Raw genomic sequence first — 14,691 nt, forward strand, 5'->3', positions numbered from 1 at the left:
TCGTATTGACGAATTTTATCGAGGCACCAGACTTGCTCAAATGAAAATGCTCAAATTTAATGAAAGTTGCGTACATATCTGAGGATCACTCACGTAAATTGGCATAATTTTCTGAGTTACCTACAGAGAAAACAGCCCAGATTCGTGACAGCAAAGAAATCTGTTTCTGCGCAGTAATCCAAATCTAGTATGAACTTTTCTATCAACGACTTTACTTGGCACAACAAAACACTAAACTAAGATAAGAAGAGGTTGCTACAGTAGTAAACAACTTCCAAGACACAAAATAAAAACAAAGTACTGTAGGTAAAAACCATGGGTTGTCTCCCATAAGCGCTTTTCTTTAACGCCTTTCAGCTAGGCGCAGAAAGTGTGCATCAAGTATTATCAAGAGACGAAGTGTCAACATCATAATTTGTTCTAATAATAGAATCAAAAGGTAACTTCATTCTCTTTGTAGGGAAGTGTTCCATACCTTTCTTGAGAGGAAATTGATATTTTATATTACCTTCCTTCATATCAATGATAGCACCAACAGTTCGAAGAAAAGGTCTTCCCAATATAATGGGACAAGATGCATTGCATTCAATATCCAAGACAACAAAATCAACGGGGACAAGGTTATTGTTAACGGTAATGCGAACATTATCAACTTTCCCCAAAGGTTTCTTTGTAGAATGATCAGCAAGATTAACATCCAAATAACAATTTTTCAGCGGTGGCAAGACAAGCATATTATAAATTTTCTTAGGCATAACAGAAATACTTGCACCAAGATCACATAAAGCATTACAATCAAAATCTTTAACCTTCATCTTAATGATGGGCTCCCAACCATCCTCTAGCTTTTTAGGAATAGAGGCTTCGCGCTCTAGTTTCTCTTCTCTAGCTTTTATGAGAGCATTTGTAATATGTTGCGTGAAAGCCAAATTTATAGCACTAGCATTAGGACTTTTAGCAAGTTTTTGCAAGAACTTTATAACTTCAGAGATGTGGCAATCATCAAAATTCAAACCATTATAATCTAAAGCAATGGGATCATCATCCCCAATGTTGGAAAAAATTTCAGCGATTTATCGTGCAAGCCAAATAGTTTTAGCAATTTCAGGCAGTTTCTCGCGCTTTGCACTAGGAGTAGAAACATTGCCAACACCAATTATTTTACCATTAATAGTAGGAGGTGCAGCAACATGTGTAGCATTAGCATTACTAGTCGTGGTAATAGTCCAAACTTTAGCTACATTCTTCTCTTTAGCTAGTTTTTCATTTTCTTCTCTATCCCACCTAGCACGCAGTTCAGCCATTAATCTTATATTCTCATTAATTCTAACTTGAATGGCATTTGCTATAGTAACAATTTTATTTTCAATATCCCTATTAGGCATAACTTTCGATTTCAAAAGATCAACATCAGCAGCAAGACTATCGACTTTAGAAGCAAGTATATCAATTTTCCCAAGCTTTTCTTCAACAGATTTGTTAAAAGCAGTTTGTGTACTAATAAATTCTTTAAGCATGGCTTCAAGTCCAGGGGGTGTGTTCCTATTATTGTTGTAAGAATTCCCATAAGAATTATCATAGCCGTTGCCATTATTATAAGGATATGGCCTATAGTTGTTACTAGAATTGTTCCGGTAAGCATTGTTGCTGAAATTATTATTTTTAATGAAGTTTACATCAACATGTTCTTCTTGTGCAACCAATGAAGCTAACGGAACATTATTAGGATCAACATTTGTCCTATCATTCACAAGCATAGACATAATAGCATCAATCTTATCACTCAAGGAAGAGGTTTCTTCGACAGAATTTACCTTCTTACCTTGTGGAGCTCTTTCCGTGTGCCATTCAGAGTAGTTGATCATCATATTATCAAGAACCTTTGTTGCTTCACCAAGAGTGATGGACATAAAGGTACCTCCAGCAGCTGAATCCAATAAATTCCGCGAAGAAAAATTTAGTCCTGCATAGAAGGTTTGGATGATCATCCAAGTAGTCAGTCCATGGGTTGGAAAATTTTTAACCAGAGATTTCATTCTTTCCCAAGCTTGAGCAACATGTTCAGTATCTAATTGTTTAAAATTCATTATGCTACTCCTCAAAGATATAATTTTAGCAGGGGGATAATATCTACCAATAAAAGCATCCTTGCATTTAGTCCATGAATCAATACTATTCTTAGGCGAGATAGCAACCAATCTTTAGCTCTTCCTCTTAATGAGAAAGGGAACAATTTTAGTTTAATAATGTCACCATCTACATCTTTATATTTTTGCATTTCACATAATTCAACAAAATTATTAAGATGGGCAGCAGCATCATCAGAACTAACACCAGAAAATTGCTCTCGCATAACAAGATTCGATAAAGCGAGGTTTAATTTCAAAGAATTCTGCTGTAGTAGCAGGTGGAGCAATAGGTGTGCATAAGAAATCATTATTATTTGTGGTTGTGAAGTCACACAACTTAGTATTTTCAGGGGTAGCCATTTTAGCAACAGTAAATAAAGCAAACTAGATAAAGTAAATGCAAGTAACTAATTTTTTTGTGTTTTTGATATAGCAAACAAGATAGCAAATAAAGTAAAACTAGCAACTAATTTTTTTGTATTTTGATTTAGTGCAGCAAACAAAGTAGTAAATAAAACTAAGCAAGACAAAATCCAAGTCAAGAGATTGGGCAGTGGAGACTCCCTTGCAGCGTGTCTTGATCTCCCGACAGAACGGCGCCGAGAAAAAGAGCTTGATGGCGTGTAACTCACACGTTCATTGGGAACCCCAAGAGGAAGGTATGATGCGCACAGCAGCAAGTTTTCCTCGTAAAGAAACCAAGGTTTATCGAACCAGGAGGAGCCAAGAAGCACGTTGAAGGTTGATGGCGGCGGGATGTAGTGCGGCGCAACACCAGGGATTCCTGGCGCTAACGTGGAACCTACACAACACAACCAAAGTACTTTGCCCCAACGAAACAAGTGAGGTTGTCAATCTCACCGGCTTGTTGTAACAAAGGATTAACCGTATTGTGTGGAAGATGATTGTTTGCAGAAACATGAGAAACGATTGCAGTAGATTGTATTTCAAGATAGAGAATTGGACCGGGGTCCACAGTTCACTAGAGGTGTCTCTCCCATAAGATAAACGGCATGTTGGGTGAACAAATTACGGTTGGGCAATTGACAAATAAAGAGGGCATGACCATGCACATACATATTATGATGAGTATAGTGAGATTTAATTGGGCATTACGACAAAGTACATAGACCGCCATCCAAAGATGCATCTATGCCTAAAAAGTCCACCTTCAAAGTTATCATCCGAACCCCCTCTAGTATTAAGTTGCTAACAACGAGACAATTGCATTAAGTATTGCGCGTAATGTAATCGTGACTATATCCTCGAACATAGCACTAATGTTTTATCCCTAGTGGCAACAAAGACATCCATAATCTTAGAGATTTCTGTCACTTCCCGCATTCACGGAGACATGAACCCACTATCGAGCATAAATACTCCCTCTTGGAGTTACAAGCATCTACTTGGCCAGAGCATCTACTAGTAACGGAGAGCATGCAAGATCATAAACAACACGTAGACATAACTTTGATAATCAACATAACAAGTATTCTCTATTCATCGGATCCCAACAAACGCAACATATAGAATTACAGATAGATGATCTTGATCATGTTAGGCAGCTCACAAGATCCGACAATTAAGCACAATGGGGAGAAGACAACCATCTAGCTACTGCTATGGACCCATAGTCCAGGGGTAGACTACTCACACATCACTCCGGAGGCGACCATGGCGGCGTAGAGTCCTCCGGGAGATGATTCCCCTCTCCGGCAGGGTGCCGGAGGCGATCTCCTGGATCCCCCGAGATGGGATCGGCGGCGGCGGCGTCTCTGGAAGGTTTTCCGTCTCGTGGCTCTCGATGCGGGGTTTCGCAACGGAGGCTTTAAGTAGGCGGAAGGGCAGGTCAGGAGGCGGCACGAGGGGCCCACACCACAGGGCCGCGCGGCCAAGGGGGGGGGGCTGCGCCGCCCTAGGGTGTGGCCACCTCGTGGCCCCGCTTCGTCTCCTCTTCGGTCTTCTGGAAGCTTCGTGGCAAAATAGGACCCTGGGCGTTGATTTCGTCCAATTCCGAGAATATTTCCTTACTAGGATTTCTGAAACCAAAAACAAATGAACAAGAATCGGCACTTCGGCATCTTGTTAATAGGTTAGTTCCAGAAAATGCACGAATATGACATAAAGTGTGCATAAAACATGTAGATAACATCAATAATGTGGCATGGAACATAAGAAATTATCGATACGTCGGAGACGTATCAGCATCCCCAAGCTTAGTTACGCTCGTCCGAGCAGGTAAAACGATAACAAAGATAATTTCTGGAGTGACATGCCATCATAACCTTGATCATACTATTTGTAAAGCATATGTAGTGAATGCAGCGATCAAAACAATGTATATGACATGAGTAAACAAGTGAATCATATAGCAAAGACTTTTCATGAATAGTACTTCAAGACAAGCATCAATAAGTCTTGCATAAGAGTTAACTCATAAAGCAATAATTCATAGTAAAGGCATTGAAGCAACACAAAGGAAGATTAAGTTTCAGCGGTTGCTTTCAACTTGTAACATGTATATCTCATGGATAATTGTCAACATAGAGTAATATAATAAGTGCAATATGCAAGTATGTAGGAATCAATGCTCGTTGCTGATCAAAAAAGTTAGGTGGACTGAGCATGCTCACCGCGACATGCTCGCGGTAGTGCTCACCCTCAAGGATGATGCATTTGGTATCCTCGCACCACTGAGCCCCGCTTAGATCGCAGAGTCTGGTAATGGTGATCCACCTCCGCCTCCACTTTCTCAGGTGGTTGTACACCTGAGTGGAGCACGCGGAGACACCACAATGTTCAAACAGGCCCTTCGCCATAGCAGTCAGATGGACTTCTTTGAATCCTTTGTCAATTCTCACTCCGGTCTTGATCAAGCTGCACATCTTCTCCAAGACGAAGTTGGACATGAATGGAAGCCATTTCATTGTGCGAGTCCCTTTCTATGAGGCCTTCAAGTCCCTGTCCGCTCCCCTGTGGTTCTTATTAGTCTTTCTGGCGGCCAACCTAGCCGCGACCTTTGCCGCTACCTGAGCCACCAGGTCAGCCATAGGCCCATTGACGACCGGTGGAGGGGTGACCGCCACCTTGGAGTCATAGAGGGGTCGTGAATCGGGAACTTGCGAAGGGATCTGAGAGTCCCCAACGCAGAAAAGCGTCTGGCTAAACTCATCACAGAAGGAGTCCTACACACATCGTAGTACATATAACGTGAATCTACTTGGAAGCAAAGACATGCCTAAAGTGGATAACACAAACCATACCAACAATTATCCTAAATTATACAAGCAGTTCATTGCAATTGTGAACAACACAAACCCTAGCAAGATCATGGTAGGTCAACACATTTGGGATAAACAAGCAACCGGAAATGTCATCTAAACATCCTTGGTACCGGGATAAGGATTCCTTACAGTCAAGATCTGACAACTCCTAACTTAGATCTAAACATAACCGCGGTACCGAGATAAGGGATTTCTTACAGTCATCGCCGGAGGTGAAGATGTGCTGCATCAGGAAGTAGATGAAGCCGCCCAGACATAGTCGCCGCCGCCGCTGCCACCGTTGTCGACCGGAGATGCGTGCGCCTCTTACCTGCTTGCCTACGGGAAGATGAGCTTGAAATTTGGGGGGAGAGTGGAGGATGGGGTAGAAATAGGTGATGGGGCGCGGCGGGAGGTGACGGAATCCTTCCCGCCCCCATTTCGCTTTCGGCAATGCACGCCGCAGCTTCCGCCATCACCATCCTCGTCTCCGCGCGTGCGCCGAAGATTCGCTTTTGCACCAGCCGCGTTGGAGATTTACCTGCACTGCTGGAAACTGCCGAATTAGGCATTTCTCTAGGACCTGACCCGATGATTCTTTGAGAAGCAGTTCGTGCAACAACATCATTCAGCACGGGCAATGAAAAAACGAGCAAAAATTGCTGGGCCGATGCGAGGTAGGAGGTCGCTCCACTAAACGCGCCCTTTTGCTGCCGCGCGCGCCGGTCGCCGTCTCCTCGTCGCTAGCGGTTCGCGGGGCCCATCCCATCCCGGGGGTGGCGCCACCGTTCCATCCGGCCGTCTCCATCGGCACGGTAGACGTTGACAATGATTGTTGCGCGCGGGCGGGCGGCCAGGCCACCACCTGACCTCCCCGCCAGACGGACACGTACGATGCGAATCACACGGTGCGCGCGCGCGCACTGGGCGTGCACGGTCCCGGCCGGCGCCAAACCCCGGCGAGCGCGACGCGGCTCCGCGGACCACCGGAGATCTATCATCTATGTACGGCGGTTGGCCACCCGCGCCGGGCATGCACCGCACGCGAGCTGCATGCTGATGATTGTCAGGGGCCCGGATGTTAGGCTGCGCGTTGAAACTGAAAAGAATCTGGCTGGCTGGGGAGGAAGATTCTCTTGTTGGTGACGGCCAACATAAACTTATCCGAACCTGAACCGGACCAGGAATGTTCATACGGAGTCTTTGCTTATGGGGCTTGATTTCATATTACTAGTAGTACAGCGGAAGCATGCATGAAATGCAAGCAAGCTGACTTCAATTTGACCATATTTGGAGGGATGAGTAGGTTTCTGGATTAATTAAGGAACCTCATCCATCTTGATCATCGGCTTCTAGAAATGTCCAGCTTCCAAGCACCTTCTATTGCCAAGTGCACATGTACACGTCGCATCTTCTCAACTAGGAAGAAAACGCATCTACACCAAAGAAGAGTGAGTCTTATTATGGCCAAGTCGCTCAACCATGCTTATCGCCCCATCTAACCGTCACGTTCATATATAACTCTACTTAGGCATAAGAAAATCTCACACCACTAACATTTAACATTACACACCGAGTGGCTCTACTTGGCCTCCCAAGACCGTTTTGCGCCGATACAAGGACCGTTGTTTTACTAGAGCGATATGGGATGCCGAATCGACTTTGGGCACGGCTCTACTGGTTAGAGAAGTTGCGCATTTGCACTCCTCGGTTTCTGATCGGTGTGCCACCATGTTGATTGTTGCCCCGAAGGATCTAGAGCGCGTCAGTAGCGGAAAAAGATCTACGATTTTCATGGGACATTCCTCATCTATCTTGTCTTTTCTCTAGGCGGCACCAAGAAGATGAGGCATATGACGCACCTAAATTAGCTTGTTGTGCAAGCGGCCCGTGCACAATAATGTCGACAACACATGTTAAAAGCTGACAAAGGATCTACAAGTAAATTATACCATTTAAGTCAAATCCAAATTTGAGACAAAGCCATAGGAAGAAAAGGTTTAAAATCCTGCTGCCATCATAGTACTAATGGGCTCAACTCAGGTCCAATTTAAAGTAAATACAATTGGTACATGTTTTGAATTATTTTTGTTCCTTAGGTGTGGGTAGGGTATAGACTTGAACTTTTTGTGACATAGTAATTTTATGGTGTATCAGACTATTTTTTTTATTGTTTTTAATAACTTTCAACGTGTGTTTCTAAGTTGGTTGCACCGACTGCAGCAAACCTTGGGTGTATTGAATGCGTTCTGACATCCTGGAACAAAGCTAGGAAAGTTAGGAAAAAGGTGGAGGGGGGAATTTCATGTAAATTAAGTCGCAGGGCAGGCATATAGGTAAGTTTACATAAATTTGCAAGTCAAAACTATGTACTAACTATCGGATGAGTTTTCAAACAATTTTCCACCGTGATGCCTTGTTTGGTACTAGAGTTTTTGCGGGGATTAGTGCTCTAGAGTTTGGTACTAACTATCGGATGAGTTTTTCTCGATTGAACCGTCATTCATGAATCATGAGCCATGATGCATTACCAATGGTACATCACGCACACTGCCACACCGGTGCGAATGATTGGTTCATTTGCCAACTCAATTGGCGAGGGTGCAACAAAAAGGATGCTCATCTGGATCATATACTCGTGTAGCATTGTTTACTTGAGAAACAAACACAACGGTGAGCAAGCAAGCAAGCAAACGAGCAAAAGGACTATGGGTCCATGGTTGGAAGCTCTCGGCGTCTCCACGTACATACGGCGCACCACCTATCTACGTCAATCGAGCAGAGTGCGCCACGGCTGCTCGATCGATATGTGATATGGTCTCAACGCAGCGGCGACAGATAGAGAGGTTGCTCGGAAAACCGATCAAGCAAGCTACTCACTCTGTTAGGGTTTATAAGGCTTGGGGCCAGTTTGCTAACATCAAGAAAGACCATTATTCTTCTCATTAATTAGTGCACGGATTAATAGTTTTGCATGCATGAAAGAAGAGAGAGAAAAAGAAGGAGATAGGCCTTATAATTCCTAACATTTTAAAAAAGCTCTCAAGCCTTATAATCTTCAATGGAGGCAGTAGCAGGGTTGGCCGCCGCGCGCGTCTCCTGATTGGATCGGCGTTGGCAAACACTACGGCGGGTCCACCTGGCCCAGTATGCGGGCCGGCGGGTCGTGCCTCACCGTCAATCGCTCGCCACATTCTCCTCGGTCTCTTGGTCACCATTCATTTGCTCTCGCGTGTACCCCGTGCGCAGTAGTGTGTATCATCTATCGTGCTCTCTCCTGATATGATATCATATTATCATCCTCACAGAGTCACAGGTGCCTTTTGAGAGTGCGGTTTTGATCTGGGCCCTGGCCGGCAACATCGTGTGCATGTGGCCGCGCGGTTGGCTACGTATCGAATCGGCGCTCCCTCGTAGCCGATCGTGATAACCGGCCCGCCGGCCGGCCGGTTGTGGCTTTTGATGACGCTATATATGATGGGAATTTGTGCAGCGCGCACGTCGACGTACCGAAGAGGCGACACGTTACATCCTTTGCGTAGGAGCGACGGTTAATTGCTGGCCGCGAGACGGATGGTCCAATGGTGGTGGGCGAGCGCGCGATCGAGCACTACACCGGCCGGTGTGTGCTCGCCATCACCCCGGTGATCAGCCGGTCTGATTCGGGCAGTGCATGTGCGTCAGTGCGTGCGCGGGAGCCTCTCCGGAACATTCCGTGGGCACGTACTGGGGGCACGGCCATCAGGTATCTTAATCGGTTCAGACAAGACAAGTGTATCAATCGACGGGAACCCATATGCGTCGTCACGTACGTCCGCACGACGACGGTGCACTGGTACTTGGTAGAGACCATGCGTGCGCGTGTCATGCATGGGCAGCCATGCCATCCCGCGCGCGTCCATGCCACGTACAGTTTTCGAATTAAATCGGCAACATTAGAGCCATACTACGCTGCCGAGCTGAGAGCAGCTACCGTCGCCATGAGAGCGGCGATTTTAAAGGAGTGGGTAGGTGTAGGTGTCACATCTACCATCCATTCTCTGCTTTGAGATTGGTGAGGTTTTTTACATTTATCTAATATAAAACTAATATTTGCAACACAAGTGAATTTTTTTGAAACTAAAATGATACATGAAAATATTGTGAAACAGTCTGACAAAAAGTGAAACTGATAACATCATTGATGACGTCACTACGGTTTGTTTCACAAAAATATTAGTGTTTCAGTTATGTTTCAAATTTATTTTACAATTTTGTGAAAAAAATGGTCAGCACATAGCTGATGTTATTACTGACGTCACTTCGGTAGGTACCGACGCCTGTAAAAACAAATTTTCGGCGTCGCCATCCGGTGTCTACGTTTTACTTTGATCCGGCTCTGAAACATACGCTCTTTGTCCTATGCGTTTTGGCGCATAGCTATACATATACATATCGGCGGTCGAGCGGTCAGGATTGCAGAGTGACTTATGCCATGTACGTTCAAAGTTCAAAGCCGCTCGCTGACCTCGATCGTCGGCATCCTAGCGGCCGGTACCGTTATTCGCCGCTCGCTGTCCACACGCTAGCTGAGCGATCCCTCGAGATCGATGTGATACGCCGGCCGGTCTTCATCATATGACGCGCATATATACATACAGCTCGTGAATAGTGATGACTCTGCAGTGGATACGTTCGAAACCGTACGTCGCCGTTGGCCGTTGCCGTGTGCCAGCGAATGCGTACGTTCCCGTATCTGTCGCGCGCCCGGCCTTGCGGCAGCCATGGCAAGAAAAGGTCCAGTCTGCCAGTAGATTCGATCGCCGTGGAGATTGATTTGTTCGCAGCTAGCTAGCGGCCGGTCAAGTCTTTATCGGAAAGAAAGAAGAAAAATGCAGAGGCTGCGCGTGTATATGCATGAGTCAGTCTGCGGGGTAACGCGTGGCCAGGCGACTTGGCTTGACCGCACCCAAGTAAGTAAGGCACAGATCAGACACGGCTCTGGTGGCCAAGGCGAAATCGGGTGGATTCTTAGTTTAAGACCAGACAACTGGGTCAATTAATTGTGTGTAAGTCTACTCTAATACTCCCTCCGTCCAGGATTTCTAGGCTTCTAATGAAAAACAGCAAGACCAAGGCAGCAGATTAGTGGTTCGTTTCCTGGAGCCAAAAACGTTTGTTTCAACCAACCAGAAAATAGTTTCCATATTTTCTCCATAAAAGCCCAGTAATTACGGCCATGCAAATCGTCGCATGGATGCAGGAAAAAACCCGAACGAAATCTGCGCGGCTGAGAGAAATTTCTGGCGCTATTTTTTCGTGGCATGCATTGGCAGTTTGGATTTTTTTGGTCTCTCCTTCCTTCCCCGCGAGGCAGAACTTCCTTCCCCGCCGAGCTGAGCTTTCCTTCCGCGCCCAGACTGCCGAAAATCATGGCGGCAATTGTTGTTTTGATTTCCAAAAGGATCGCTGTTATATACGGCATCTCCTCGTCTCCTCTCTTCTGCATCTCATCGCGTCCTCTCCTCTCGCTTCCTCTCCCGTCCCCAATGGCCGAAGAACCACCAGAGAGCTCGTCGCGGCGGAGTACTGGAACCCTCGGGTTGTCTGGTCTACGATCGGCGGCGCCGTTCGTGAATGGATCCCTTGCGGGAGAGGCCCGTTCGCCGTACAGGCGCTCCACCGTCGATTCCTGTGCGGCGCGTCGGCCTCATGCGCCCGCACGGCTCTTCTCTCATCGGCGGCAGCGGCAGTCTTTTCTCCTTTCCTTCGGCGGGACAAGGTAGCGGAAGCGGCACTGGACAAGGGAGCGGCGGTGGACAAGGGAGCGGCGGTGGACAAGGGAGCGGCGGCGGAACAGGGACGCGCGGACCATGTCGACGTCGCCGTGAAGAAACTAGGGCAAACAACGTCGTCCCTGTCGCCGTGGACCCTCCGCTGAACTTCGGAGGGGGTTTCTGCGTCGACATGCACTCCAGCTTCTTCAACACTAGAGGTACTTGATCAGTACTGTAGTTTCTGTTTAACATGACGCACTCCCTGGTAGTTTCTGTTTAGGGTTTAGATGATCACTGGAGTTTCTGTTTTAGATGATGCACTCCCTGGTAGTTTCTGTTTAGGGTTAAGATGATCAGCCTAGTTTCTGTTTTACATGATCACTCTACAAACCATGAATTCTGTTTTAGATTAGATGAATTCTGCTGTAGTTTAGTTCTATTTTAGATGAAAACTGTTTTAGATGAATTCTATTGTAGTTTAGTTCTGTTTTAGATAAAACTGTTTACTGTTTTCTGTTTTAGATGAATTCTGCTGTAGTTTAGTTCTATTTTAGATGAAAACTGTTTTAGATGAATTCTACTGTAGTTTAGTTCTGTTTTAGATAAAACTGTTTACTGTTTTCTGTTTTAGATGAACTATGTTTTTAGAGTAATTTAGATGAATTCTGTTTTAGATGACATGTGTCTAGATGACATGTGTTTAGATGAATTCTGTTTTACACGAATTCTGTTTACATGCTTTCTGTTTTAGACTAGTTCTGTTTTACATGAACTATGTTTAGGGTTTTTCTGTTTTAAATTAGTTCTATTCTGTTTTACACGAAATATGTTTAGATGAGTTCTGTTTTACATGAGTACTTCTGTTTTCTGTTTTCCATGTAGATTTATGTACAAGACCACAAGCAGAAAATATTGAAGCTTATTCTGGCCGGGACAGAGGGTTCAACTTGAGTATGTTTCCTACATTCTACTGTTGTCAAAGTAATCGTACTGTTTTAATCTTATGTTTCTGTTTGTAGATGAACCAGCTAGTGATAGTGCATTGCCTCAAGGGTACCGTGGAGTTGGGTACAACCCTAACTTCGAGAACGCAGATGAGTACCCTCCAAGCCAAACACCGGTTCAAGCAAACCCTCGCAAGATCATAGATTTGAGTAAGCCTACGGCATAGGCTTGTGTACTTTTTGTGCCGCGGCCAATATGTTCCTAACTTGCACTACTTTTTGTTCTGTTTCATGTGTGTAGATGATCTAGCAAATAAGCGTACAAGAAAGTTTTACAGCACGGAAGAAAAACGGCAGATTTACCAATGGATCCAGCAACGTAATGGAACCTCCTGTAAGATGAAACGTGGCGTCACGGCTGAAGTTGCAATGTTGGCTAAGTGTCCACGAAGGGTAGTCACAAGAATTTGGAGGCAGGGAATAAATGGAGGTGGCATAAATAGTGTGAAGTGTGGAAAGATCGGGAAAGTTGGTAGAAAGAAGAACATACTGGACATAGAAGCAATGGAAGCTATCCCAACAACCGAACGCACCACTATACGTCAACTTGCAGAAGCTATGAACATGCCAAAATCTACTGTTTTCCAAAGGTATGAACTTGCAGTAGTACACTATTTCTTTGCTGAAATTGTTGTTTAGTTACGAAATAATTATTTCATTCATACGATTTGTGCAGGTTGAAAGAGAAGGAAATAAGAAGAGTCACAAGCGATGTGAAGCCCATGTTGGGAGACGAAAACGAGAAGCAACGTTTGGTCTATGCTCTCCATCAAGTTGAGCCTTCTACTCTGTTTGGTGATGATCCCACAATGAAGGGTGGATTCAATGTTGCCCATTATGATGAGAAGTGGTTCTACAGAATTAGGAGGAATGAAAATGTATATTTGAGCAAAAGGGAGGAAGCCCCAAAAAGATCAACAAAGAACAAGAATTATATCGAGAAAATAATGTTTGTTTCCGTAATGGCTAGACCAAGATATGATGCACAAGGTAATTGCACTTTTGATGGGAAGATAGGCGTTTGGGCTTATGTTGAATGGGTGCAAGCACAAAAGAGAAGTGCTAATAGGTATGTGCATTTTACAACTAAAAATTCAGTACTCCTTGGGCTGCACTAAGTGTACATTCTATTGTTTCTAACAGGAAGAGGGGAGATTGGGAGCTCAAACCATGCACCGAAGTTGACAAGGCCAAAAGTAGAGAGTACCTTGTTAAATTCATTCTTCCTGCGATCAAGGCAAAGTGGCCGGCTAGTGACAGGCACAAACCAATCTACATTCAGCAAGACAACGCTAGAACTCATATTCAGCCCGATGATCCAATATTTCTTACTGAGGCTGCACGTGGAGGTTGGGACATTCGGATGGTCTATCAACCTCCTAACTCACCGGACTGCAATATTTTGGATCTTGGTTGGTTTGCTTCTATTCAATCATTGTTTCAAAAGAAAATGCCAAAAACTCTTGCAGAAATAGTTTCAAAGGTTAATCAATCCTTAGCGGAATATCCACATCAAAAACTCAATAGGTACGTGGCAGTACACTTTTTTTTCATTCGTACGCTTTTTCTTAAGGTGATATTGACATGTTTGAACCATGTTATAGGATTTTCTTGAGCCACCAAGCATGCATGAGGGAGATTATCAAGAAGAAGGGATCAATTCATTATGATGTACCTCACTTGAAGAAGAAAGCACTTGAGAGGCAAGGAAAGTTACCAATCCGTTTGAAAGTAGAGAAGCAGCTCGTAGAAGATGCATTTGCGTGGCTTAACGCAAACTTTCCTATTACTCCTACTTTTTAAATTTTGTAATGCTATGGACAGTACTCATCTGTTTGAGATCATGCGTTTCAATTCATCTGTTTTCAATTTTGTAATGCTATGGACAGTACTCATCTGTTTGAGATCATGCGTTTCAATTCATATACGTTTTTCTGAGTTGTCCAGATTGAACTTCTCTGTATAAGCTACTGAACTTCTTTGTCTAAGCTAATGAACTTCTCTGCTGAAGAACAAAGTAGAATGCCGTATGTGACTCAAACCATCTTTTTATAAGCTCATAATAAGGTTATATAAAACCATATTCTCACTCACTTTCTTACATAAACTTGAAGCATATGAAACCATTACATATTCCGGCGAATCTAAACTTGACTATCCGGCACATTATGTGCTTTCTTTTCTTCCTCGAGATAGATAGATGGGTTGCGACGACACCTTATGCATACCCCTTCTTCGTTTATCGCCACCGTAGTAGCACAATCTTTGCACCAAAAGTTGTCACACAAGCAAGGATTTCCGCAAGCTTCGCAACAACGCAAATCTGTTGGTACCGGTAGCCTACATCCTAAGCAAACGAATATGGAAGGGTCACCGCAGACGCCACACTTGAGGCACAAAGCCGGATGAATGCACACCTCGCAAGTTGAGCTCGGGTTGGAGTAGGTTCTGATGAAGCCGGAGCTTGTAATCCTTGGAGTACCTGAAATCCTTGCCTCTGTACCTCGAACATTGGTTGCACGATCGACTCTTTGAAAAA

General features: G+C 44.5%; 1 protein-coding gene across 1 annotated transcript; it reads left to right on the forward strand.

Annotated features, from left to right (window-relative positions):
* The first annotated feature begins 8,973 nt into the window (after nt 1-8,973).
* Nucleotides 8,974-14,017, forward strand: LOC127310122 (uncharacterized). The gene is made up of 7 exons (XM_071822384.1): nt 8,974-9,067; nt 12,031-12,099; nt 12,168-12,302; nt 12,394-12,742; nt 12,829-13,221; nt 13,296-13,679; nt 13,757-14,017. The coding sequence occupies exons 1-7, from the start codon at nt 8,974-8,976 to the stop codon at nt 13,953-13,955; spliced, it is 1,623 nt and encodes a 540-aa protein (XP_071678485.1). The 3' UTR covers nt 13,956-14,017.
* The last annotated feature ends 674 nt before the right edge of the window (nt 14,018-14,691 follow it).

Source organism: Lolium perenne, chromosome 6 (assembly GCF_019359855.2).
Source record: "Lolium perenne isolate Kyuss_39 chromosome 6, Kyuss_2.0, whole genome shotgun sequence".
NCBI lineage: Eukaryota > Viridiplantae > Streptophyta > Magnoliopsida > Poales > Poaceae > Lolium > Lolium perenne.

Bases quoted from the DNA above. Each gene is read 5' to 3' on its own strand.
- LOC127310122 (XM_071822384.1), top strand. From the start codon at position 8,974: ATGGTGGTGGGCGAGCGCGCGATCGAGCACTACACCGGCCGGTGTGTG. The intron at 12,303-12,393 runs GTAAGCCTACGG...TCATGTGTGTAG, and splicing joins TCGCAAGATCATAGATTTGA to ATGATCTAGCAAATAAGCGT. The intron at 13,680-13,756 runs GTACGTGGCAGT...ACCATGTTATAG, and splicing joins CCACATCAAAAACTCAATAG to GATTTTCTTGAGCCACCAAG.